The sequence below is a fragment of the Oncorhynchus tshawytscha genome, linkage group LG01 (assembly GCF_018296145.1).
Source record: "Oncorhynchus tshawytscha isolate Ot180627B linkage group LG01, Otsh_v2.0, whole genome shotgun sequence".
NCBI lineage: Eukaryota > Metazoa > Chordata > Actinopteri > Salmoniformes > Salmonidae > Oncorhynchus > Oncorhynchus tshawytscha.
This window is the reverse complement of record NC_056429.1, coordinates 24,479,842-24,504,889: the sequence shown is the minus strand read 5'-3', so window position 1 is coordinate 24,504,889 and position 25,048 is coordinate 24,479,842. Positions and strand designations below refer to the sequence as shown.

The window sequence follows — 25,048 nt, the reverse complement described above, 5'->3', positions numbered from 1 at the left end:
ACAGACTCCAACTGGCTAGGTTTTTTTGAAGAGCAAAATAATCCACTTGTTAAATAAAGTTTTTTTTTAAACTAGGTTTAACTAGGCAAGTCAGTTAAGAACAAATTCTTATTTACAATGATGGCCTACCAGGGAACAGTGGGTTAACTGCCTTGTTCAGGGGCAGAACGATAGATGTCAGTGCGAGGATTTGATCTAACAACCTTTCGGTTACTGGCACAATGCTTTAACCACTAGGCTACCTGCCGCCCCCAAACTAGTTTTAACAAGTGGATTACTTTTGCTCTTCACTCGCAGTTGCTTAGTAGCCCAGGCCTACGTCTGACCAGAAGCCTGTGACTTCACTGACTTGTCTGGTAATCAATCAATCAATCAATCAATGTGATTTTGTTTCACTGAATCTCTGTCTGTGTAGGCTATTTGGGTAATTGGTTTCTGGCCGGGCAAATAAGTGGAGGTGGCATAGCTAATCGTCGTTTACTCATCTATCACCGATCAGAAACGTTAACCATGCAATAATGTAGCCTAAATGAAGTGTAGGACTATTATGTTGCCCCATCGCGTATAGCCTACTCCAAAAGTCCAGAGGTTGTGAAATATGAACACCAGACCTGTATTTCAAATAGGATCAGTATTATTATGAAAGTCCACTCAATCTAATGCCTGCTCCCTAACGAAGTGGAGAGAGGGTCAAAAAGAGATTAAACGTGGATGGGCTTGGGCTATGTTTCAAAATATCACTGTAATCGGGGTAGGTTTGTCTTGTCGGTTTTAATGAACAAAATAATGAACTATTGATGTCATTAATTTGGACATAACATAAATAAACTCTATGCCATTCAATTGTTTTTGAAGTTACGTTTAATTAGTCTTATGTTTATTAGGACCTGCCTAAACAAATTAATAATGGATTTATTTTGATGGTGTATATTCAATGGTTTATTAAAATTGACGCCCAACCACATCTGCACACCACTACTACCACTCGTCACCAGCAAGGCGTATGCAGGCAAGAATGTGGTAAAAATGCAAAAATACTGAGTATAGAGGTTCCATGGACTCTGGGCTTGTAAGTGTAAATATTAGAGGCTTTATTTGCTCTGTTTATTTGCTATGAGGGTGCAGCCGTGCCTGGCAACAGGCTGTGTGTCTCGTCGGGAGACCTGCCTTCCTACTCTCTTGCCCAGCGACGCACCAGAAGGGTTGCAAGAACACCCCCCCCCCCAGCAACTGCATGGCACAGCACAATGAGCACATAGCTAACTAGTTGGGCAAGATGAGCGCAGATGAGGTGCTCTAGTCCTTGTTGTAGCTACTAGGTTATGCACTCCGTTGCTGATGTAATAGTTGCCATCTGTACTATGGCTGATCTGGTGTGTTTTGTGCGCTTTCCCTCTCAGCTCGAGATGCAGACGAACGGGAGAAGTGGATCCATGCCTTAGAGGGGACTATTCTCCGCCACACCCTTCAACTGCGGGTAAGTCACTCACTCACTGATCTGTTCAGACTAGCTTCACACTAGTTATACTGGCTGTACTAGTGCCTTGCCCCTAAGTTCAGCTTGAGAGGAAAGAGATTTTGCTCAACATATTTACATGGGAATAACTTTGGCTGTTGTTGTGCATAGTTTTTCATTTTTATTCAGAGTGTGTGTGTGTGTGTGTGTGCGTGCGTGCGTGTGTGTGCGTGTTTTAACCTTCAAAGGAAGACCATAATGTAGTATTTCTTAAATCTGCTTTTTTGATTACTTAAGACCACAGGAAATGATAGAGGAACTGTTGAGAACATTAGGCAATAGCAGTTCATGTTTAACCTTTTGAAGCGTATTTGTGGAGGTCTTTTGGATGTAGTAAGTTGGTATACTGAATGAATATAATGTCTCTGTCAGCCTCATACAAGCTAGTAGCACTGGGACACTGCTGACAGGCTCAGGCATTCTGGTCTAGAGGTCGACCGATTAATCGGAATGGCCGATTTAATTAGGGACGATTTCAAGTTTTCATAACAATCGGAAATCGGTATTTTGGGGCGCCGATTTGCCGTTTAAAAAAAAAATTATTATACCTTTTATTTAATCTTTATTTAACTAGGCAAGTCAGTTAAGAACACATTCTTATTTTCAATGACGGCCTAGGAATGGTGGGTTAACTGCCTTGTTCAGGGGCAGAACGACAGATTTTCACCTTGTCAGCTCGGGGATTCAATCTTGCAACCTTTAATCTTGCAATAACGACCTGCCTCTCTCGTTGCCCTCCACAAGGGGACTGCCTGTTACGCGAATGCAGTAAGCCAAGGTAAGTTGCTAGCTAGCATTAAACTTATCTTATAAAAAACAATCAATCATAATCACCTAGTTAACTACACATGGTTGATGATATTACTAGATATTATCTAGCGTGTCCTGCGTTGCATAAAATCTGACTGAGTATCTAAGTATCTGACTGAGCGGTGGTAGGCAGAAGCAGGCGCGTAAACATTCATTCACATTCACACGAAAGTGCTGTTTGCCAGTAGCTCTTCGTTGTGCGTCAAGCATTGCGCTGTTTATGACTTCAAGCCTATCAACTCCCAAGATTAGGCTGGTGTAACCGATGTGAAATGGCTAGCTACTTAGCGCGCACTAATAGTGTTTCAAAAGTCACTCACTCTGAGCCTTCTAGTAGTTGTTTCCCTTTCTCTGCATGGGTAACGCTGCTTCAATGGTGGCTGTTGTCGTTGTGTTGCTGGTTCGAGCCCAGGGAGGAGCGAGGAGAGGGACGGAAGCTATACTGTTACACTGGCAATACTAAAGTGCCTATAAGAACATCCGATAGTTGAGGGCCTCCCGTGTGGCGCAGTGGTTAAGGGCGCTGAACTGCTGTGCCACCAGAGACTCTGGGTTTGCGCCCAGGCTCTGTCGTAACCGGCCGCGACCGGGAGGTCCGTGAGGCGACGCACAATTGGCCTAGCGTTGTCCAGGTTAGGGAGCGTTTGGCCGGCAGGGATATATCCTTGTCTCATCGCGCACCAGCGACTCCTGTGGTGGGCCGGGTGGGGTGCACGCTAACCAAGGTTGCACGGTGTTTCTGCCGACACATTGGTGCGGCTGGCTTCCGAGTTTGATGCGCGCTGTGTTAAGAAGCAGTGCGGCTTGGTTGGGTTGTGTATCGGAGGATGCATGACTTTCAACCTTCGTCTCTCGAGCCGTACGGGAGTTGTAGCGATGAGACAAGATAGTAGCTACTAACAATTGGATACCACGAAATTGGGGAGAAAAAGGGGTAAAAATGTAATTTAAATAAAAAAGAACATCCAAATACATAGACCCTCTATCAAACTATTATTTGAATCTATTAATCTATTCTATTCAGTAATCATATTATTGTGTTGATTCTGGAAAATGAATGCTCAGTTTGGTGTGCGGTATTGCGTTACATTGTACCGCTAGCAGCATTTTAGCCAAAGACTGGCTGTCTAGTCTGTTTTATAAATGTACAATTAGTCATATTAGTCCTATAATTCCTATAATAACTACAACCTAAAACTTCTTACCTGGGAATATTGAAGACTCATGTTTAAAGGAACCACCATATGTTCTCATGTTCTGAGCAAGAAACTGAAACGTTAGCTTTCTTACATGGCACATATTGCACTTTTACTTTCTTCTCCAACACTTTGTTTTTGCATTATTTAAACCAAATTGAACATGTTTCATTATTTATTTGAGGCTAAATTGATTTTATTGATGTATTATATTAAGTTAAAATAAGTGTTCATTTAGTATTGTTGTAATTGTCATTATTACAAATAAATTTTAAAAATTCGCCCGATTAATCGGTATCAGCTTTTTTGGTCCTCCAATAATCTGTATCGGTATTGGCATTCAAAAATCATAATCGGTCGACCTCTATTCTGGTCCTCATCAGAGAGCGGGTTAAGGAGTCATCTGAGAATAGAAGGAATTAGTGCGCTCTCTTTTTGATCTCGTCTCCTTCGCTCCTTCTGTGCCGTGTGCACTGCCACTGTGCACCTTCCCATTTACACACACACACACCAGGCACCTGCCACTCACAACAACAAAGATGAGAGGTCACATCTTCCTCTCTGACAAGCCGTTTTAACTCTCTATTTTTGCATATGAGGTTTGGTCCAACAGAATCAGTCATGGACACCAAAACACATTGAGACATTATTTTACATGTAATAGAAGAGAAGTTAACCTTGTCTCAACTCTTCAAATAGCGCACAGAGCAGACTACTAAAACAGAGATATCAAGGAACATTGAGTACGTTTACATGTACACTAATAATTCGATGTTAAACTGATTATGGCAGTAGGCAGAGTTATTCTGATTATCTTAATCAGCCCAAGGTCATCATCAAAGTAAGCAAATGCCGATTAAAACACCTGGTTTTCTCAACAATCTTTTGAATTATTAGGGCTTGTAAACATTTGCTAGCACAAGCAGCGCAAGCTTCCTTCTTTTGCATGAGTGAAGTGAGTTCAGGAAAATCTTAACCATTTCTAATATGAATACTTTTTCACATATAAACTGTATGTCCAAACTTTTAATCACATAGGTTTCACAAAAATAACATGGTCGCTGTGGTATAACTTTTATTTAGATTTTCTGCATTTATCAGTCCCATCAGGTAACCAGATTTCAGATGTCTCCATGTAACAGGATTATTAAGGAAATCGGTCTTCTTGCAAAGCATGTAACCGTTGAAATCAAACTATTATTTTAATCTATTCACAGTAATCATATTATTGTGTGTATGTAACTACTCATTGATTCTGGAAAATTAATGCTCAGTTTGTGGTGTGCGGTATTGCGTTACGTTGTACTGCTAGCAGCATTTTAGCCAAAGACTAATACTGGCTGTCTAGTCTGTTTTATAAATGTACAATAAGCATAAAACACTATGTAAGGAATAGGCAACTCGTTCTCATTCTGAGAAATAAGGTAGATCACTTGATTTCATCATCTGAACAAAGTGGACAGGCTAGCATGCTGTTCAAACAGTTGGAGATGGGCAGAAGGGTGTGTTCATCTGTTCTACCTTGTTAGCTAGCAAATAGATCCAAGTTGGCTAAATTTGAAATATAAAGATTAGCTGGCTACTCACTAGCACATAGGCCGGTGCGTGAGAGATTGTTTATGAGATCTGTATTCATTTTCTATAATACCTGCTACAAGAAGTTCATCATTATTAGTGAATGTGCATTATGCATAGTTCTGATTAAATTTGTAACAAGAAGGCATTTTCATAGGCCACCCTGAATGTATTAGATTATTGCTGACTGTTTTAAATGCAGTGTATTTGACCTTTAATTGTACAACAAAGCTTATTTGGAGAAAACGTTGAAAAAATTGAGAGAGGATTTTTAGGCCATTATCTCCCAGCCCAAAAGCGTGTCTGTCCCTGTGTGGTTAGGTGCACCAGGAGCATAGTTGGGCTGTTGGTTGGTGATGGGCAAGCCATAAAGAGAGTGCTGTGTATTAGTCGCGCTATGAACTGCCAATTTCCAGCTATTAATATAGTCTGTGCTTTTTGATTGGCTCATAAATATACTTTCTCTCACCTCCCTTCATTCTACCTTCAAGTTGTTTATTTATGTTCTGTTCCGCTTTCCTTTTCTAACCCACTCCTCTCGTCCCCGCCCCCTGTGTAAAAAAAATAGTAATACAAAAACGTTGCTGACTGACTGGGTGTATCTGCCTGCTTGCAGACACTGTGGAAGCATGCAGTCATAGTGACATCATTTGACCTGGAACCAATCAGAGCCCTGCTTACTCTCAGCCAGACATCTGCCTTCAGCTTTATCCAACCAGGGCAGCTGTTGTTGCTTGTCACATAGGCTTGTGCTGCCTTTCTTTTTTTTTGTAACAACGTCTGTACTTCCTGTAAGAGAGAGAAGGATCCTGGATGAACTTTTCCTGTGTATGCTGCTGCTCAGCTGGTGTAGAACATACCAGACAGGTTTGGTGTGGTTTCTGCTGACAGTCAGGAAGTGTGGAGAGCACAAGAACAGCCGTGTGTTTGAGTAGCGGAGGAGAGAGGGGCTTTGGGGTCAGCTTTGGCCTGTGCAGTCTGACGAGGCATGTCCCTCACAGCTCGGCGTCCTGTGAGTACCACATTGGGGGGAAACGGTTGGTGGCTGTGCGATGATGCAGTCCTTAACTGGGGCATGCTGTGTGGAAAGCAAAATGGGTGGGTTTCCAGTGTCGGGTGGGTTTCCAGTGTCGGGTGGGTTTCCAGTGTCGGGTGGGTTTCCAGTGTCGGGTGGGTTTCCAGTGTCGGGTGGGTTTCCAGTGTCGGGTGGGTTTCCAGTGTCGGGTGGGTTTCCAGTGTCTGGTGGGTGTGGGCAGGTATTGTCTGGTTAGAGGAAGCCACAGATTTAGTGAACATGGCAAAGCTGCAGTCTCTAGCCTACATGACTGTCCTCTGGGTTTATAAGATGCTCTTGTCAAGCAGAAAGATCCCCTCCATCATTGTAATATGAACTTGTGTAGACATAACAGAAATAACGAGCAAGAGGGATTCTCTTTTTCCCTGGTTTATTTGTAGTGCCAAAGGCTTTGTCCCTTGTGATTGAGGTCAAAGTTCCCTGTGAAATATGGGCTGGAATGGTTTTTGATCACTTGGGTGGGGGGGGTTGGATATGTTTTAATTGTAATATTGAAAGGTCAAAATGCTGTGGTTGAGAATTCGTTTCTAGGTCTTTTTGAGGAAGTTGCTACGCATTTCATTTCTGTATTTTGGCCTTGTTGTGTTCCAGAAAAAATGGGGGTCATGTTAAAAGTAACTGCATAAAGTTACTATGAAACCAAGGTAAATAAGGGGAAGCAGGTAGCCTAGTGGTTAGAGCGTTGGGCCAGTAAGCTGACAAGGTAAAAATCTGTCCTTCTGCCCCTGAACAAGGCAGTTACTTACTTACTTACTGACTGACTTTATTGTCCCCATGGGGACATTTTGTTGCAGTGTCATGTACACATTTAAAGTGACATTTAAATACAAAACAAAATTCACAATACAACTTTCATAACAGTTACATACCAATAAAACATTTTAAATAATAAAATAAAAATAATAAAGACAAGCCTGCTGGCCTTACTGAGTCGATAGGAACATTAGCCTGAGCTATTTAGGAGGGATATCACACCTGGCACAAATGATTGTCTAGTTCTGTTTTTCCTGCTGAGGGGTGTCCTATACCTGCGCCCAGAGGGGAGTATTTTAAAGTCCGGGTACAGGGGGTAGCTTGGGTCTAAAATGATTTTGTGAGCCTTGTGGAGTGCCCTGACCTTAAAGATCTCATCCAGGCCTGTCTGTTTGACTCCAAGTACCTTGCTTGCTGTGGTGATCCTTCTCAGCATATTTCTCTGGCTGACAGTGACATTGCCAAACCAACAAACAATACAAAAAGTTAATAATATCAATGAAGGATTCGTAAAAACAGAGTCAGTATAGTACAGTCTACATTAAAAGATCCCAGCGTTTTGAGAAAGTACAGTCTCTGTTGACTTTTTGTAGATCTGGTCTGTAACATTTACTCCACTGAAGCTTATTGTCCAAGAGGACACCCAGGTATTTGTATTTCTCTACAATCTCTATGTTCTGACCTCTGATAGATGTTGCAGAGGTATGTGTTGTACACTTCCTGAAGTCTAACCCACTGTTCCCCGGTAGCCCGTCATTGTAAATAAGAATATGTTCTTAACTGACTTGCCTAGTTAAATGTATATATATATTTTTTTTAAGTAATTTTTCTCAGTTCCACACTATGATCAGTTCGTGCCTTTTTGCTTGGTAGGGCAGGTCAGTCGGGCATCTGGTCAGTCGGGCATCTGGTCACCTGTTCAGCAAATAATTACTACCACCTAATGGATATTATGCAAGGAAATGATCTCTGTCAGTCTGTGGTTAATGATGGGAACCTAAGGGCTTGGAAGGTGATTGACACTCGGCCAGACTCCCTAACCTCCTCCTGCACATACTCAAACACATACTCTGAGTCATGTAGATACATTTACAACTTAATTCCATTTGCCATGGGTTTCTTGATGCAATTAGTTGAACTATTCCTATCACTCCACTTACAGTACAATGCTGGAAGCTTCTCCCAAACTGTTGCTGTTTTTGTGCTGCTACAACCTGCTTTTTCAATGCCCCACTTGGGAATTTAAGTATTTTTTTTTCATCCGCCTACAAGCTTTCAAAGTATACGCAATGGCAGAGTAAAATTCTTAGTCCAAAATAGGTTACCAGATGGGAGCAGAAAACTGTCATAAAGTTAGACTAAGAATGTTCTGCTGTTTTTTATTTTCTATTTTAGGAGGCAGAGACAGGATTTGTTCCAAGTGTCCAAGACTTCGATAAGAAACTTGCAGAGGCTGACGCATACCTACAAATTCTAATTGATCAGTTAAAGGTGAGGCTTCTCCACATTTGGGTGACTCTAATAAAACCTTGTTATCTATGAATGTTTTTTTAATTCGGCTCCTGATTTGCATGTATCCTCTTCAGCTCAGATTGATTGCATCTCCACTCTCTTCCAGCTCTTCGATGAGAAAATCAAAGATGGCAATGAAGAGTCGTGCAGAGTGAGTGACGTCTCTGTTTCATCTCTTGTCAACAGAACGATGCCTGATAATTAATGACACAAATAAAATATTATCTAACACTTTATTTTAAGGGTCTGTAATAAACCATTTATAAGGAATGTATAAATTGTGTTCACCATTGATGAAGCATTACTCCCACATTAATCAACCATTTACTAATCATTAGTGCAATCTTTTTTCAGTCCCTAATCTAAATTGTGTGCTATTTATACTTTCTAAATGTTTTGAGTGACCAGTGTAATTTCTCACAAGAAGATGGGCATGCCATTTATGCAGTACCTGGTAAAAGAATAAGCACACAACTGAGCATGTTTTAAGAAAATGTATATAAAATACATGTGAATAACTAGTTTTCTAACATTTACAAATGTGGGAGTAATGAGTTAATAAATGGTGAGCAAACAGGTTGTAAATGCCTTAGCTGTGATTCACTTCCTTATTGAGATCCTGAGTTTTGTTTTTGGTCAGTTTGTAACATTTAAACTCTGTAGCTTATGTAATATGGTGAGGACAATGACCTATTATGTAGTGATTTAATATAGAACACAGTTATAGATGGAATGTCATCATTGCTCGTCCAGTCTAATTCCATGGTTGTGGAAGAGTTTGAACAAAGCTGGTTTCCGTGTTGGTTACACTTTGCCGATCATTCTCAATCCATGATTTACCTTACTTTCAGTCATGATTTCCAAGTATCGTCAGGTGGTGAAACAGCCATTTGTAAATGTGTTTCTCCCCCTTTTTTTTTTGTTTTTGTTTTTTTGTTTAGAAAATTGAACATTTGAAGGAAACCACATGTGTAAGTAAAACCCCATTTGTAAATGTCCTTATTTTCAGAATCATCTCCTGTTGGAGGTTGAGAGCGGTGTTTTATTGTCTGTGATGTTTTTCATTTCAGAGTATGGTAGAGTCAATCAAGCACTGTATTGTATTGCTGCAGATTGCCAAGGTAAAAAGGGTTCATTTCTTTGACTGTTGCACAGGGGTAGGTAATATTTTTGGCTTGAGGGCCACATCAGGATTTCAAAATTCAGCGGAAGGCTGCAGAGATTTTTTTCTAACTGATTTGTTCGTTAAGAGCGAGCCAAGAAAAGGGCAGTTATTTGAAAACGTATAGATCCTTTATAATTTCAACATACTTTCTAACTAGTTTTAGATGTTCATGAGTGGCCTGGAGTGTTTTTTTTATTTAACCCAAATGAAAAAAACACTAAAACCCGCGGGCCAGATCAAATGAGCAACCAACCAGCAAGCCGTATGTTGCCCACCCCTGGTGTTGGGGCTCTCATTGCATTACTGTCATGTCATTGTTGTGAGAACTTCACAGTGCACTGCTTGTTTTAGCCATGCCAGTAGTTTTCCACTTGACTACAGCCTAGGTTGTAGTTTATTGTGGGCAGTTTGCTACATTCCATTAGGTTCCATTTTGAGATTTTGGAGAGGTGATCCTCTCACACTCGATCATCCTTGAGCTCATAATGCTTTTCTTGTGTTATGTTGGCATGAAGAATGCTGACTTTCTAAATGACTTAACTGGTTTCTTGAAAGAGAAGCTCTTAACAAGCTCACATCATCATTACATACAAACAATTGAGCCATCCTAAGTAACGTTTTCTTTTCAAAATTTTAAGGATCAAAGTAACGAACAGCAACACGCAAACGGACTGATAGTAAGTTTTGACGTTCTCTGTCCATAAGAAAAATCTAGATCAACCAAACCTCTATTCTTCTTTTCCGCTATAGAAAAGAACACAAATCAGATCTGGAACAATGCATGCCATTTGATAAATGGCTTTATCTGGTATATTGCTCTTTCCTTTGCCACTCCCCTTTTCCAGCTGAATGTCCTTAGCTTTTCTGTTGCTGATAATAGTTGGGTACTTTTCTCTTTACCCCTCATTTTAGACACATCATTCTGCTTCTTTTATGACATGCGTGTTTACGAGTGTGTGAGTGCGCTTATACCCTCCCCCCAACTCGCCATCGATTTCTCCTTACTGTGCATGCCTATTGAACCATCAAGGACTAATAGATGTCAACCCATCAAGGGCTGTTTACTGGCTTTACTCTCTTCCCATAGATGTTTTTAAGTCCGAATCCCATAGGATCAGCCCGCCAGGCTCGTCTTGTGAGAGTAGTCTCTCTGGCCATTAGCGTTACACGTGTAGACCCTCTTCTAACCATGGCTTAAGCACTATATAGCTCTAACCCCTTTCTTCTACCTGCACTAGAGGCATCCTTCGCTGTTGATTTAATCTCTAGCTAGCGAGGCCACACTGGTTTGATTTGGTTCCACCACGATGGAGTGGCAACATTTCTGTAATTGGCTATAATTAGAAGTGACTGCCTTTACTTTCCAGAAGAAATCCTCTCCCAAATCTCACTCTGACCCCAGATCTAAAGGGCAGAGAGGACTTACTTTAATTCACTGCATGCCTTCATTTTTCTTGGCTAGTTTCATATTTCTACTTTCCTGGCTCTCTCAGCAGAGTAGTGTGACATCTTCCATTCTGCCCGGTGCCCACACTGAGCGTCAGACCACTCTCTTCTCCACCCTGTCTGTCATCCCTCAGCATGCTGCTCCCACCACACTGTTGTGTTCTGAGATTGTGGAGGTCCTGATGAATTCTGGCCTCTCCTCTAGTTTTTGCTGTTGACATAAAGCTATGGCAGCAGTGCACTTGGTATAGTGTGTACATTAGAGATATCGGCCATAGAGAAATGTAGCTTGAGCATGTGGTTTTCACTTCACAGGATCATTTCAATAGGGGACGTTATGCCATCACATTCTGTAGTTAACTGGAATGTGTTTTGTCCGATTTTGCAGGGCTGCAACTATACTGGATAGTATTAGGTTACAGTAAGTGTTGTGATATAAGTAGGTAGATATTGATTAGGTAGAACTTAATTAACCAATATTTCCCGGAAGCAGAGTGAAAGGTAATTGATCTTTCCAGTCATTAGCAGTGTGTATTTTATTTTTTCATGATAGTCTGCTCCGTGTTGTTGCACGAAGTATTACTACAGATTGCGCTCTAGAGCGATGTGAGTTGCAAATGTATCTTGTGTTTTAAGACTGGCACCGTTTTGTCTCGTCCTGTACAGAGCACCATCAACCCAGTGGATGGGATATTTCCGCCTCTGGATGCTTCTTTAGTCAATTTAGCCATGCCAACACAGACCACCCTCCCCACAGGTACAGTATTCAGAGATCCAGAAACACAATCTCATCTACAGTCCTATCAGAAAGATTTAGCCATCAGAATAATAATACTCCTTTTGAGTCCACAAACTGATATTGCTGACATGGGGCTTTTTTTATAATTTTTTTGAACAAAAATGTTATTTCATGGACATAGAATAGCCTTGGATTGAATACTTTCAGATTTCTGTGCCCGATGAATGTTTATTTCCTGAAACCACGTCTACAGTGCCACCTGGTGTGCTTGAATCTCTGATTCATCATGTCTACTTGGCCATGAACTTTTCCCAATGTAGAGCAATCAAAATTTGACACACATCCGATTCCAAATCTTGACCCCATGTTGCCACAGTCTGGTGACATTTTCATTCTCAGTCACAGGTTTATATTAGTCTGACTGCTTTGCAGTTTTTATGTGATTTGAAAAGCTTTCTCCCACCAGGTCTGTAATGACATTGTATCTGTTGCATCATAAAGCAGTGTTGTTCTAAAGCCAGAGCGTTCTCCTTTTTTTCTATCGTCTTTCTTTCTGTAGATGGCTCTCAGATGTGTAAAGGAGAACAGCGGCCCTCCACTTTACCGGTGGGGGCTGTTGTCACAGTGATGGGCAGTCTGCAGACTCCGACCCCCAACAGCACAGGTCAGATGTCACCTCACTTTAGTGGTCAGGTCATCAACACTACTAGCAGCGGTACCGGACAAACATTGTGTTATGTACCGAACACTTGCATTTAGGGACTTGATTATCATGTCACAGGCACTGTTGTAGTGAAGGGTAAACCCAGTCTTCCCCCCCCAACTGTTTTCTCACCTTTTGCGGTAAAATGCATTAGAAGAATAGGAAATGTTACTTTTTTCACTGCGATCAGAGTTAACCAACCTATTTTTTTGTACACTTTATTCCCTGGTCACAATCACCACACAAAAAAACTGCATTGATTATGCGTACATTTGTGAAACTCATCGGAGTACACAGACATTATGACATTTTCAATGGCATTTTTCATTTACTCATATTTTCTAAAATGGGTTATTTTGGAGGGTCTTGCCTGTTTTCAACCCCGCTGATGCTGCTAAATAAATCCTATGCTGTGTACTAAGGAAGAAGCATGGGGACATGCATTGTACTGCAGGGGAGATTATGCAAGGAACAAACTCCTCATGGGAGTGTGGGAACGATGTGAGCAGACAGGGTGCCCATATGATCACTGACAAGGAAGACCTGACATGGAGCCTCTGTATTGTTGAGTTTAATGCAGTTATAATTGTTTATGTACAAGAGTAAATAAACTCAACCCCCACGTCTCTGTCTGTTTGTCTGTCTGTTTGGTTCAGGGAGTGGCCCCTCAGACCCCAGCAGTAGCGGTGCCTCTCCCAGTCACATGACCATCCCCTCCCACTCGGTCCCTGACTTCTCCTACTCCAGCAGCGAAGACGAGTTCTACGACGCTGACGAGTTCTACCAGAACAGCATGTCTCCCAAGCACCTTCTAGAGTGAGTGTGTATACAGTCTTTATCATAAACCATCCATACCACAGTTACTGGGGTTTACAGGGACCAAGGACGGGGAGGGAGGTTGTCCACCTCACCACATACTCGCTCTTTACTTCATTATCATATAAGCTGATTGTGTTTTGCTGGAGGTGTGTTTATATCCTGGGCCTTTTTATATATTTCCTGTCAGGTAATCAGTTCTTTCTTTTCATCTCTCCCTCCATCCTCTTCTCTGTCAGTTCTTCTCGGCCTCCTGCTGCCTTGCCTCACAGCAATGACGGAACAGTGCTGAAACGACCAGACACTAACGAGTCCCTCAACTCCTCCATGTCTAACGGCACCACTGATGCAGGTGATTCACACATGAACGCACACAAATCCACACAGTCACATTGCCCTACTTGTCCACGCACGTGTCTACCCCAAACAAGAAGCTATTTTTATGGAACAACAACATCACACATTCTGTTCCTGTTCTATTTTGGTGGATGTTTTATTTAGTAACAGAAAGGAGGACATCAGGATGTCCTGTATCAGTGGTGTTTGGCCGACTGTAGGTGTTTTAAACTTTGCCTACCGTCTGCTCTGGTCAGATCAATTTGACAGCCATGATGACGAGGCGGAGGATCAGGGGGAGTCTGTGGAGGAGCACAAGAGTGTCATCATGCACCTGCTGTCCCAGGTGCGGCTGGGCATGGACCTCACCAAGGTAAAAGCTTTCCGTCTGTCCGTCCGTCTCTCGTCGTCTCTCTCTTGCTGATTTGTTTTATTTTCTTTCTCTCAGGTGGTCCTGCCCACATTTATCTTGGAGAGGAGGTCTTTGCTGGAGATGTACGCTGACTTCTTTGCACATCCGGATTTGTTTGTCAGGTACACCACTTCAAACAGTCCCCCAAAATAACAACAACATTGCTTTTCAGAATCTCCCCATCATTTCCAGATGTGTTCAGGTGGAGCCACAACTTTTCCATCCAGTGGTGTGACGGCTGATGTTTTCATCCCCAGTATCGCAGATCAGCTGGAGCCCAAAGAGCGCATGGTGCAGGTGGTGAAGTGGTACATGTCAGCCTTCCATGCGGGGAGGAAAAGCTCAGTGGCCAAGAAGCCATACAACCCCATCCTGGGAGAGGTCTTCTTCTGCCACTGGGACCTGCCTTCAGAGAGCGAGGAGCCCACCGCAATGGTGAGCGTTGTACCACAGTGAAGGCTGACAACTTATATTAATTTGATTTATATGCTGGTTTTTAGTAATAATATAATTAAGCAATAAGGCACGAGGAGTGGGTGTGGTATATGGCCAATATACCACAGCTAAGGGCTGTTCTTAGGCATGGTGCAGCGGAGTGCCTGGATACAGCCCTTAGCCGTGGTATATTTGCCATATACCACAAACCCCCAAGGTGCCTTATTGCTATTATAAACTGGTTACCAATGTAATTAGAGCAGTACAATTAAATGTTTTATCACACCCGTGGTATACGGTCTAATATACCACGGCTGTCAGCCAATCAGCATTCAAGGCTCTTCCCACCCAGTTTATAATCAATGTTATGTTTGTGATACTGAGGCGCAAGTGTTTTTAATTGTTTCATCAAACCTTTACTAATAAATGAATGTTTACCCCCGACTCCTCCTCCCAATCCTCAGGAGCCATCGTCAGAGGGTCCGGTGCCATGGTCTTCAGCCAACAGTGTGTCTTTTGTAGCAGAGCAGGTCTCTCATCACCCCCCCAGTGAGTCCCCCCTCATTCAATATTTTACCCAGCTGTCAGAGTACCAAAGCCATACATGTTAACTGTACTGCTGCTTTTCCTCTTCCTTGTAGTTTCTGCATTCTACGCAGAGTGTCTCAGAAAAAAGATTCAGTTCAACGCCCACATTTGGACCAAGTCAAAGTTCTTAGGAATGTCAATTGGAGTGCACAATATTGGCCAGGGTAAGACATTGCTTCAAGCACTTAGGCTTTCTGTTAACTTCAAATATTTACCAACTACTATACATGGGAATACTTCTTTAGCTCACATAGTCCAAAACATTTCTCCTAATAAGATACAAAAAAATACCACACACTTACCACACGCTTCCTCATCTCTCCTCCAGGATGTGTGTCCTGTCTGGAACATGACGAGCACTACATACTCACCTTTCCCAATGGATATGGCAGGTAGGGTCATGCTTGAAGAGTGATTATAAACTGGGTAGTTCGAGCCCTGAATGCTGATTGGCTGACAGCCATGGTATATCAGACCGTATACCACGGGTATGACCAAACATGTATTTTTACTGCTCTAATTACGTTGCTAACCAGTTTATAATAGCAGTAAGGCACCTCAGAGGTTTGTGGCATCCAGGCACTCTGCGTTGCGTTGTGCAAAAGAACAGCCTTTACCTGTGGTATATTGGCCACATACCACATCCCCTCGGGCCTTATTGCTTAAATAACACACACTATCACAGTGTCTCAAGTTTGTGGTACTGGAAATAAAAGACCCATTTCAATTCCCAATAAAACAGAAATCCAGCACAGCACACACAATTTACTGTATATGTAAAGTGAGTGTGTATAAATGGGTATAAGTTGCTATGGGGCGGCAGGGTAGCCTAGTGGTTAGAGCATTGGACTAGTAACCGAAAGGTTGCAAGTTCAAATCCCCGAGCTGACAAGGTACAAAATCTGTCGTTCTGCCCCTGAACAGGCAGTTAACCCACTGTTCCTAGGCCGTCATTGAAAATAAGAATTTGTTCTTAACTAACTTGCCTAGTAAAATAAAGGTAAAATAAAAAATAAAAAAATCTGGATTCCCTGACCTGACATGTAGTGAGGTGCTTCTTCTCTCTTCAGGTCGATCCTGACTGTCCCATGGGTGGAGTTGGGTGGAGAGTGTAACATCAACTGCTCCAAAACGGGCTACAGTGCCAGCATCGTGTTTCACACTAAGCCCTTCTACGGTGGCAAGAAGCACAGGATCACCGCTGAGATCTTGTAAGGGGATTTTGTTATTTGTAATCATCCACGTAGTGTTAGTCTATTCTTGCTTTATTAACTGTGCTCACAGCAGTATATATTTTTGGGGGTTGTGATGTTAGTTAAATATTATAAATGTGTTTGTTTGCAGTCCTCCCAATGACAAGAAATCATTCTGCTCCATTGAAGGAGAGTGGAATGGAGTGATGTACGCTAAGTGGGCATCTGGGGTGAGTTCAGTTAACATTTGATCTCTGCTGGATATCAATGTGTCAATAGGGGATTCAGGAAAGGATTGTTGTTTTAAGGAAATTACTATGTTCCATGTTTTTAATCCCTGACCTCAACATGTTCTCACTGAAGGTTGACCTCGTACATAAAAAGCAATATAGAAAGTGTTACAATTTAATACACTTTCAACCCAAACTTTTTATCTCTTGAATTTGAATCCAGGAAAACTCCTTGTTCATTGACACAAAGAAAATGGGCTGTATCAAGAAGAAGGTGAGGAAGTTGGAGGACCAGCTGGAGTACGAGTCCCGCAGGTGAGAAGTCTCTCTATTCGTTTTATTATGGGCAGTAATAAGTGGCTGTTTTGTGTTCGGTCCATTCGCCTTTCTGTGGACTTGGGGGTCGTAGCTCCTGCCATGGCATCCAGTTTAATGTGACTATCAATCCAGCCAGGCACAAAATTATCGGATTGAGCCATATTTAGTTTGGTCCGGAACCTCAAGTCACTGTTTGTCTTTGACCCTCAGCCTTTGGAAGGATGTGACGGTCAGTCTGAAGTCAAGAGACATCGATGCAGCAACGGAAGCCAAGCACAGGCTGGAGGAGAAGCAAAGGGGCGAGGCCAGGGAGAGGAAGGAGAATGAAATGCAGTGGGAAACTAGGGTGAGTGTGCCTGTTCTTATTACACATCTCCAGAGCCCTGACAGCAATATTAACAGCCACCCATTCCATATCAAGGTTAATAGTTCGGTCATGATGATTGTATTTATTTTGATGGAAAGTTTATGACTCATAGGGTGGCTTGCTTGCTTGGAAAAATAGTTGTTAATTGCAAATGTGCCTTCAGAATGTATTCACACCCCTTGACTTACTCCACATTTTGTTGTGTTAAAAAGTGGGATTACAATGTACATAATTGTAATTTGTCAACGATCTACACAAAATCCTCTGTCAAAGTAGGAGATAATTTCTAATGTCTTGATTTAGTTAAGTATTCAACCCCCTGAGTCAATACATGTTAGAATCACCTTTGGCAGCGATTCCAGCTGTCAGTCTTTCTGGGTACATTTTTAAGAGCTTCCGCACCTGGATTGTGAAAAATTTGCCCATTTACTCCTTTAAAAATACTTCAAGCTCTGTCAAATTGGTTGTTGATCATTGCTATACAACCATTTTCATGTCTTGCAATAGATTTTCAAGCAGATTTAAGTCAAAACTGTAACTTGATCACTCTGGAACATTCCCTGTCCTCTTGGTAATCAACTCCAGTGTAGATTTGGACTTGTGTTTTAGGTTATTGTCCTGCTGAAAGGTGAAATTATCTCCCTGTGTCTGGTGGAAAGCAGACTGAACCAGGTTTTCCTCTAGGATTCTGCGTAGCTCCGTTCCATTTCTTTTTTACCCTGAAAAGCTCCACAGTCCTTAAAGATTACAAGTATACCCATAACATAATGCAGCCACTATGCTTGAAAATATGGAGAGTGGTACTAATGTGTTGTATTGGATTTGCCCCAAACATAACACAAAAGTTTAATGCTTTGCCACATTTTTTTTATAGGATTATTTTAATGCATTGTTGCAAACAGGATGCATGTTTTGGAATATTTTTTAAACTTTACAGGCTTCATTTTTTCACTCTGTCAATTAGGTTAGTATTGTGGAGTAACTACACTTTTTTTTTCACCTTTTATTTAACCAGGTAAGCTAGTTGAGAACAAGTTCTCATTTACAACTGCAACCTGGCCAAGATAAAGCAAAGGATTGCAACAGAAACAACAACAGAGTTACACATGGAATAAACAAGTGTACAGTCAATAACACAATAGAAAAAAAAGACTCTATATACAGTGTGTGCAAATGGCATGATGAGGTAAGGCAATAAATAGGCCATAGTAGCAAAGTAATTACAATTTAGCAGGTTAACAATGGAGTGATAGATGAGCAGATGATGGTGTGTAAGTAGTGATACTGGTATGCAAAAGAGCAGCAAAGTAAATAAAAACAATATGGGGGATGAGGTAGGTAGATTGGGTGGGCTATTTACAGATGGACTATGTACGTCTGCAGCGATCAGTTGGCTGCTCAGATAGCTGATGTTTAAAATTAGTGAGGGAAATTGAAGTCTCCAGCTTCAGCGATTTTTGCCATTCGTTCTCGTCACTGGCAGCAGAGAACTGGAAGGAAAGGCGGCCAAAGAAGGTGTTGTTGATCCATCCTCGGTTTTCTCCAATCACAGCCATTAATCTCTAACTATTTTAAAGTCACCATTGGCCTCCTGCTGAAATCCCTGAGCGGGTTTTCTTCCTCTATGGCAACTAAGTTAGGGAGGACGCCTGTATCTTTGTAGTGCCTGGGTGTATTGATACACCATCCAAAGTGTAATTAATAACTTCACCATGCTCAACGGTATATTTCATGTCTGTTTTTTTTACCTATCTACCAATGGGTAGGTGCCCTTCTTTGCGTGGCATTGAAAACCTCCCTGGTTCTTTATGGTTGAATCTGTGTTTGAAATTCACTGCTTGACTGAGGGACCTTACAATTATCTGTATGTGTGGGGTACAGAGAGGAGGAAGTCATTTAAAAATTGTTATTGCACACACAGTGAGCCCATGCAACTCACATTTTTACTCCTGAACTTATTTAGGGTTGCCATAACAAAGGGGTTGAATACTTATTGACTCAAGACATTTCAGCTATTCATTTGTAATTCATTTGGAAAAACATCATTCCACTTTGACATTATGCATTGTTGTTTGTAGGCCAGTGATGGGAAAAGAAAAATCACAATTAAATCCATTTTAAATTAAGGCTGTAACACAACAAATGGTGAAGTCAAGGGGTGTGAGTACTTTCTGAAGGCGCTGTGACTTTTGGATTTTTATAAGCACTATTGTAGTCCCCTCTGATTGTCTCCATGTTTCCTCCCTGTAGTTGTTCCATGAGGATGGGGAGTGCTGGGTCTACGATGAGCCTCTACTGAAAAGAACTGGATCACAGAGGCACTGAGGCCAAAGATGCAGATCTTGGAGTCTTAATAAGAACTCTTTTGCAAACCACTTCTTATCCAAGCCTTGGAATGACTGATGATTGAACATGATCACAGCTTTGCATTTTCAAAGTTATAATTTAATGAAATCAAGAAGAAACATCTACAATGTAAAAAATAATAACCGTTGTTTTGCCAACCCCACATCCTCCACCTCATCCCCTGAACGACTAAAAAAAGCATGACAAAAACAGTACCAATGCCCTTCGGCTACACAAACAAGTCCTCACAATCTTGCAGGAGGATCCCTCAAGGGTCTGTTCTTTTCCTCGAGGGGGCGGGTGTTTTGATCGAACAAACCTCGAAAAACAGCGTTCTGTATCTCAGGGAAGCTGGTGACTGAGGAATGAATGGTGTACTTCCAGGAGTTAGACAGCCTTATGGTGGAATCACAAGGGGGATAACTTGGCTTGCCAACAACTAGCTACAGCTGTTTATATATAGATACTTATGATGAATGTATATATATATTCTCTTTTTTAAAATTGTATTTCTCTTTCTTTCTGGCAGTAGTAAATATTTTAGGATATGAACTCTATGGCAATACATCAGGAATCATTCCTTTTCCTTTCTACATTCGTGCCCTCTCAAGTTCGTTGACATTCTCTCCCCATGTACTAACTCCATCTAGTGCAGTGGTGTCAAACTCATTTTGTCCCGGGGGTCGCATTATGTCTTCAACGAGGTCCAGAGGGCCGCATTGAAAATGTGTTATTTCCTCACCGTCATTTTTAACATTTACATTTCTGATGCTCCCTGACTGTCTGGCTTTAATTTTGGTGATTTATTAGCGAGCTGGACACAGTCAAGAAACTGTGAATGTAGGTCCATTATCATTTCAACACAGTTTAGATTTTATTTTAGTCATTTTAAAGTCTATTGGGGTTTTTTTTTCTTTTCAATGCTAACACCTACGGGCTGGATTGGACTCTCACTCGGGCCAGATGTTTGACACCCCTGGATTAGTGTATGTTTATCTGCTCAAGATGACCAGAAGAGGCACCCAAGAAGTCTGCATTTGCAAGATAGACAAAGGTGGAGTCGAGGAAGAGGACTTGTCAACATGTTTATTATTTTCCCTTTTGGCATTTATGAACAAATGTATGTCTTTTTGATTTGTTTTTCAGGTGATTGGGTAACATGCTAAGGCGCTTTAATGAGCGGTTTTATTGAGTGCTAAATTTGGTTGAGGGTACAAACTTTAATACCAGGTTAGATTATGTCCAGTGGTGGTGTTAAAGGAGAGAATAATTGTCTTGTTTCTGCCTTTAATCGAAAGGTTCATTCCCCATTCAGTGCCACATCATTTTAAACTAAATAAGCAGATGTTTGGATAAGTACCTAAAAGAAAATCTCGATCTTTCACTTGAGCATATGAATCATATGACTGTGGATATTCTTCAGCGAACCCATTATGTGAAATATTGTGAGCTAAAGACAAATCTATTCCTTTTCCCCTCAGAAGGCTTTTTATCAGTAAGCAAGGCCAGGTAATACAGTACATGAATTGACATTTTGGTTATTGGAAAGGAATTGTGACCAAAACCATTTGTAGCGATAGAGCACATTCCTGCTGACACGCACGCAATGATTGCCTGTGGTGAAAAACTCAACAAGTTCACTTAACTGAAATGTAAAGGTGGAGTATCATCCTTTTATCTCTAAAGTAGATAAATACAGTATCTTCTAATATAATAGAATTTACAGAGGTTACAAACTCAAGCCATTTTTCTTTTCATGTTATGTCTTTGTAAATGAATTTTGAATCAAGGCCTTGCCATACATTTCAGTATTGCTTCAAAAGAGCAATCGGAACAAAATGTATTTTTTATTTCCTTTGAATCATAACCATTGATTGTATTAGATTTTCATGTTTATTGATGCATAATATTAAATCTCCATGAGTTTACCGCTGTGGTGTTTGACATCCTTCATTGAAAAAGCTTGTGGCTGAAGTAGATAAGTATACATTGTAGTAATGAAACTCAAATGGCATTATATCTGATATGATAGAAAGTAAATTATACTCATAGTATTTGAGTATCTGTTCAGATTATAAGTGATATGAAATTAGCTGTTCTGTGACCAAAGCCTTGTTCACACTGCAGGCCTTAATGCTCAAATCAGTTTTGTTTTCTAATACTGACTGTCCAAACAGCAAGTTACAAGTGACCAAATTGGATTGGTGTGTTCAGACAGCAGTCATTTGCTGACATGGCTACGCTAGTTGTCATAGTAAGGATGGGTGTTTGCACAGTGGTGTAGACTGATTGGTGGTGCTCGTGCTTCCTATCACTCAGAAGTTATGTAGCATGCTGAGGTGACAATACCTGCCATGGATATTTCCCAGTTGCCTTGAATGTTCAAAATCATAGTGTAAGAACACTTTTTTTTAAAAGCCTCAATGGATAAGAAGATCCAACTTAATTTTTGTCTAGCCACAACAGTCGACTAGCTAGCTTGGTAGCTGTTTAGCTTTATAGCACATTCACTGATTTGTTTGTAAACAATTAAGCTAGTTAGCTACCACATGTTATTGTCAAACTGTCAACAGAGTAGCTAGCAAGCAACAAGATATGCCAAATAATAGTCCAAAAACCACTTGCAGGCAAATAAATCAGATTTGACCATTTGACACGTCACAGGAATCAGATTTATATCTGACTTCAAACCACCTACGAAGGTGGTTTGAAATGTACTTGAAATATCCTATTGCTTTTTGGCTGTTCAGACTGCAGGAAAAAGACCAGATTTGAATCAGAAATGCAAATAAATAGGATTTGAGTCATTTCAAACTGTCAATGTGAACACGGCTTATTCTACAATGAGCTCAACATGTAGCGCATACCAAAGGTGAATCTCAAAAGAGGCTTTTTCTCTCGCCTCCATCTTCACTAATTGAAAAAAATGAACCGCTGTAAGAAATATAGTGAATCCTTTTTGCTTTCACCTGTCCTTTTTGCTTTCACATCAGTGCAGGTGGAGGAAATAAGGAGAAGAATCCACTGTACCATTGAAATGCACCCAGGTGTGGGAAAAAATGCAGGTGTATCATAGCCACTTTATAGAGCACATTATTTATAGAGCATATTAAATAGTCTTTGCTTGTATCCATCGCAATTTGTGGACGTGGTTTGGTCTTGATCATACTAAAATGCAGCAGAGATTGTATTTTTGGTCAGAAAATAAATGTTGGCTAAACTTCTCAAGTGTTTTCTGGTTCTGCTTTAATTTACCACATTTTTACTGGGTCTTACACTAAAATGTTCTCGTATTTTTGTGCAACCCATACCTCATCGGTACGACCCAGTAGCCAATGAGAATAGAGATAAATAGTAACGCGTCTTTTTGTAGGCACTAACTCCGCCATGGTTCGTTTTTGGATAAACGCCGAAAATAAGGTATGTGGTCAACACACGTTTAGGAGATCTTATACGTTTTGTCCTGTAAGATCATTTTCATTAGTTAACGTCAATTTTTGTGAAATTTGAATAATTCATGTACTTTTTTTAAATGCACGGAAATGCTTCATAATTCATAAAGGTCAAGTTAACTGACTGCTATTATATCATAGAAGAAAACGTATAAGATCTAATAAGCCTGTGTTCACCTCAGACCTTATGTTCGCTGTTATTCCAAAACATTATTTCCCCATTCATTTTTCCAATAGCTGAACGAAACACGGGTAACTCGTTTCCGTGTTTTAGGACTACACGCTGACGAGCTCTTGTGCTAAAACAGATCACACGTTTTCATTGGTTGAGTTGCATTCCACCACACTCGACACAAGACAGGAAGAGGCGAAGAAAGAGCGATAACTCGCCCCAAAATCAGTATTTTCCAACAGGTGGCGTTTTTTCCAGCTCACCGAAGCGAGTCGTTTTTGTGTGGAGGTCAATACTGTGTCTGATTTGATCAACAAAGTAATGGCTTATTTGCATCCTGAGGTTTATTTAATCGAATATACGTTTTGTAATGCTTATGTTGTTACGAGTGTACTGATTTAAGGACACGTGACATCCCGGAAATGTTGAGAAAAAAACACTTTATATCGAAGTTGTGCCTGTTAGTACTATCCGGAATCATTGGGACGTCCCTACCCTAACCCCCTTAAACAACATGTACCTTTACCATTTTAAACGTCAACGTCAGTTGGGGTAGGGACGCCCCAATAACCTGTATTTAACTAGGAGAAGCCCATTGAGCCCAGTCTATTTTTCAAGGGAGACCTGGCCAAGAGGGTAGCAACAATCAAATACATTACGGAATTAAAACATAGAACAATACAATACAACAACATGATCCAGCCTAAAAAAGCATTTACACTCCTCTGTAACAGAGTCTCCCATCAAAAATGTAAATTAATTCATTGGCACTAACATATCTAGATGGAGTATGGATTGCAGACTATTCCATGCATCTGGTGCACAGGACGAGAAGGCAGTCTTGCCTAATACTGTAAATGTCCTGGGGACTTTAAGTAGCAACCACCTAGCAGACCGGGTATGGTAACTGTTGCTGGTGAAGGAGACCAGACTACAGAGGTAAAGAGGGAGTTTACCCAAAAGGGCTTCGTAGATGAACACAAATGTAGCCCATAAATGCGAAGATAACCTGCCTAAATAACGTTGGTAGTCATGAAGTCTAGGTCCAAAAGTCTCCTTAACGGCTAAGACTGCTGAACAATTTATCAAATGGCCACCCTGACTATTTGTTTTTACACTGCTGCTATTTGCTGTTTATTATCTGTGCATAGTCACGTTATCCCTACCTACATGTACAAATAACCTCGACTAACCTGTACCCCTGCACATTGACTCGGTACTGGTACCCCAGTATATAGCCTAGTAATTATTATGTCATCTTATTGTGTTACGTTTTATTATATTTTTTTAACTTTAGTTTACTTAGCAAATATTTTCTTAACTCTATTTCTTGAACTGCATTGTTGGTTAAGGGCTTGTAAGTAAGCATTTCACTGTAAAGTCTACCTGTTGTACCCTGCGCATGTGACAAAAACAATTTGATTTGATTTCTGCGCATATAAAGTGAGGTCCAACCCAACATTCGGTACAAGGTGCAATGGTGGGTGAGTGATATGGCATTTGTAATAAAGCGCAAAAATGCATGATAAACAGAGTCCAGTCTCTGTAAAAAAAGAGGAGGCTGCATAAAGCAAGTCACCATAATCAATTACAGAGAGAAAAGTGGCCTGAACAAGCTTCGTTCTATCCATAAACGGGAAGCAAGCCTTATTACAAAAATAAAAAAACATTTCAATGTAATCTTACTCAAGATTATCCATATGAACTTTAAAGGACAACTTGTCATCCAGTTTTTGTCAAATGAACGTCTAAAAATGACATTTGTAGTATTTTTGCTAACCCTTGCCCTTTTCCTAACCGAATTTCCCTTACCTGCTGCGTACATTCTCCTAACCTGCTACGAAAAATCAAATCTAATGTTAATTTGACAAAAAAAATGGATTCCTTCGAGCG

The 25,048-nt window shown here is 40.9% G+C and overlaps 1 protein-coding gene across 5 annotated transcripts in view; it reads left to right on the top strand.

Moving 5' to 3' along the window:
- The window catches only part of LOC112248206 (oxysterol-binding protein-related protein 9-like), a 36,636-nt gene extending 15,177 nt beyond the window's left edge, over window positions 1-21,459 (top strand). For 2 of the 5 annotated variants that reach the window (XM_024417045.2, XM_042315565.1), the window contains 21 exons: window positions 1,401-1,477; window positions 8,321-8,416; window positions 8,544-8,588; window positions 9,379-9,408; window positions 9,508-9,558; window positions 10,241-10,279; window positions 11,715-11,805; window positions 12,347-12,451; window positions 13,147-13,306; window positions 13,546-13,658; window positions 13,900-14,015; window positions 14,091-14,176; window positions 14,312-14,489; window positions 14,954-15,038; window positions 15,131-15,241; window positions 15,406-15,469; window positions 16,148-16,288; window positions 16,422-16,500; window positions 16,724-16,815; window positions 17,029-17,164; window positions 19,436-21,459. In XM_024417045.2, the coding sequence (XP_024272813.2) occupies window positions 1,401-1,477; window positions 8,321-8,416; window positions 8,544-8,588; window positions 9,379-9,408; window positions 9,508-9,558; window positions 10,241-10,279; window positions 11,715-11,805; window positions 12,347-12,451; window positions 13,147-13,306; window positions 13,546-13,658; window positions 13,900-14,015; window positions 14,091-14,176; window positions 14,312-14,489; window positions 14,954-15,038; window positions 15,131-15,241; window positions 15,406-15,469; window positions 16,148-16,288; window positions 16,422-16,500; window positions 16,724-16,815; window positions 17,029-17,164; window positions 19,436-19,510 (1,970 nt within the window). In that variant the 3' untranslated portion in view covers window positions 19,511-21,459. Of the gene's footprint in view, window positions 1-1,400; window positions 1,478-5,881; window positions 6,110-7,918; window positions 7,938-8,320; window positions 8,417-8,543; window positions 8,589-9,378; window positions 9,409-9,507; window positions 9,559-10,240; window positions 10,280-11,714; window positions 11,806-12,346; window positions 12,452-13,146; window positions 13,307-13,545; window positions 13,659-13,899; window positions 14,016-14,090; window positions 14,177-14,311; window positions 14,490-14,953; window positions 15,039-15,130; window positions 15,242-15,405; window positions 15,470-16,147; window positions 16,289-16,421; window positions 16,501-16,723; window positions 16,816-17,028; window positions 17,165-19,435 lie in introns of those variants that run through there. The other 3 variants (XM_042315684.1, XM_042315625.1, XM_042315508.1) reach the window with 3 other exon arrangements.
- The last annotated feature ends 3,589 nt before the right edge of the window (window positions 21,460-25,048 follow it).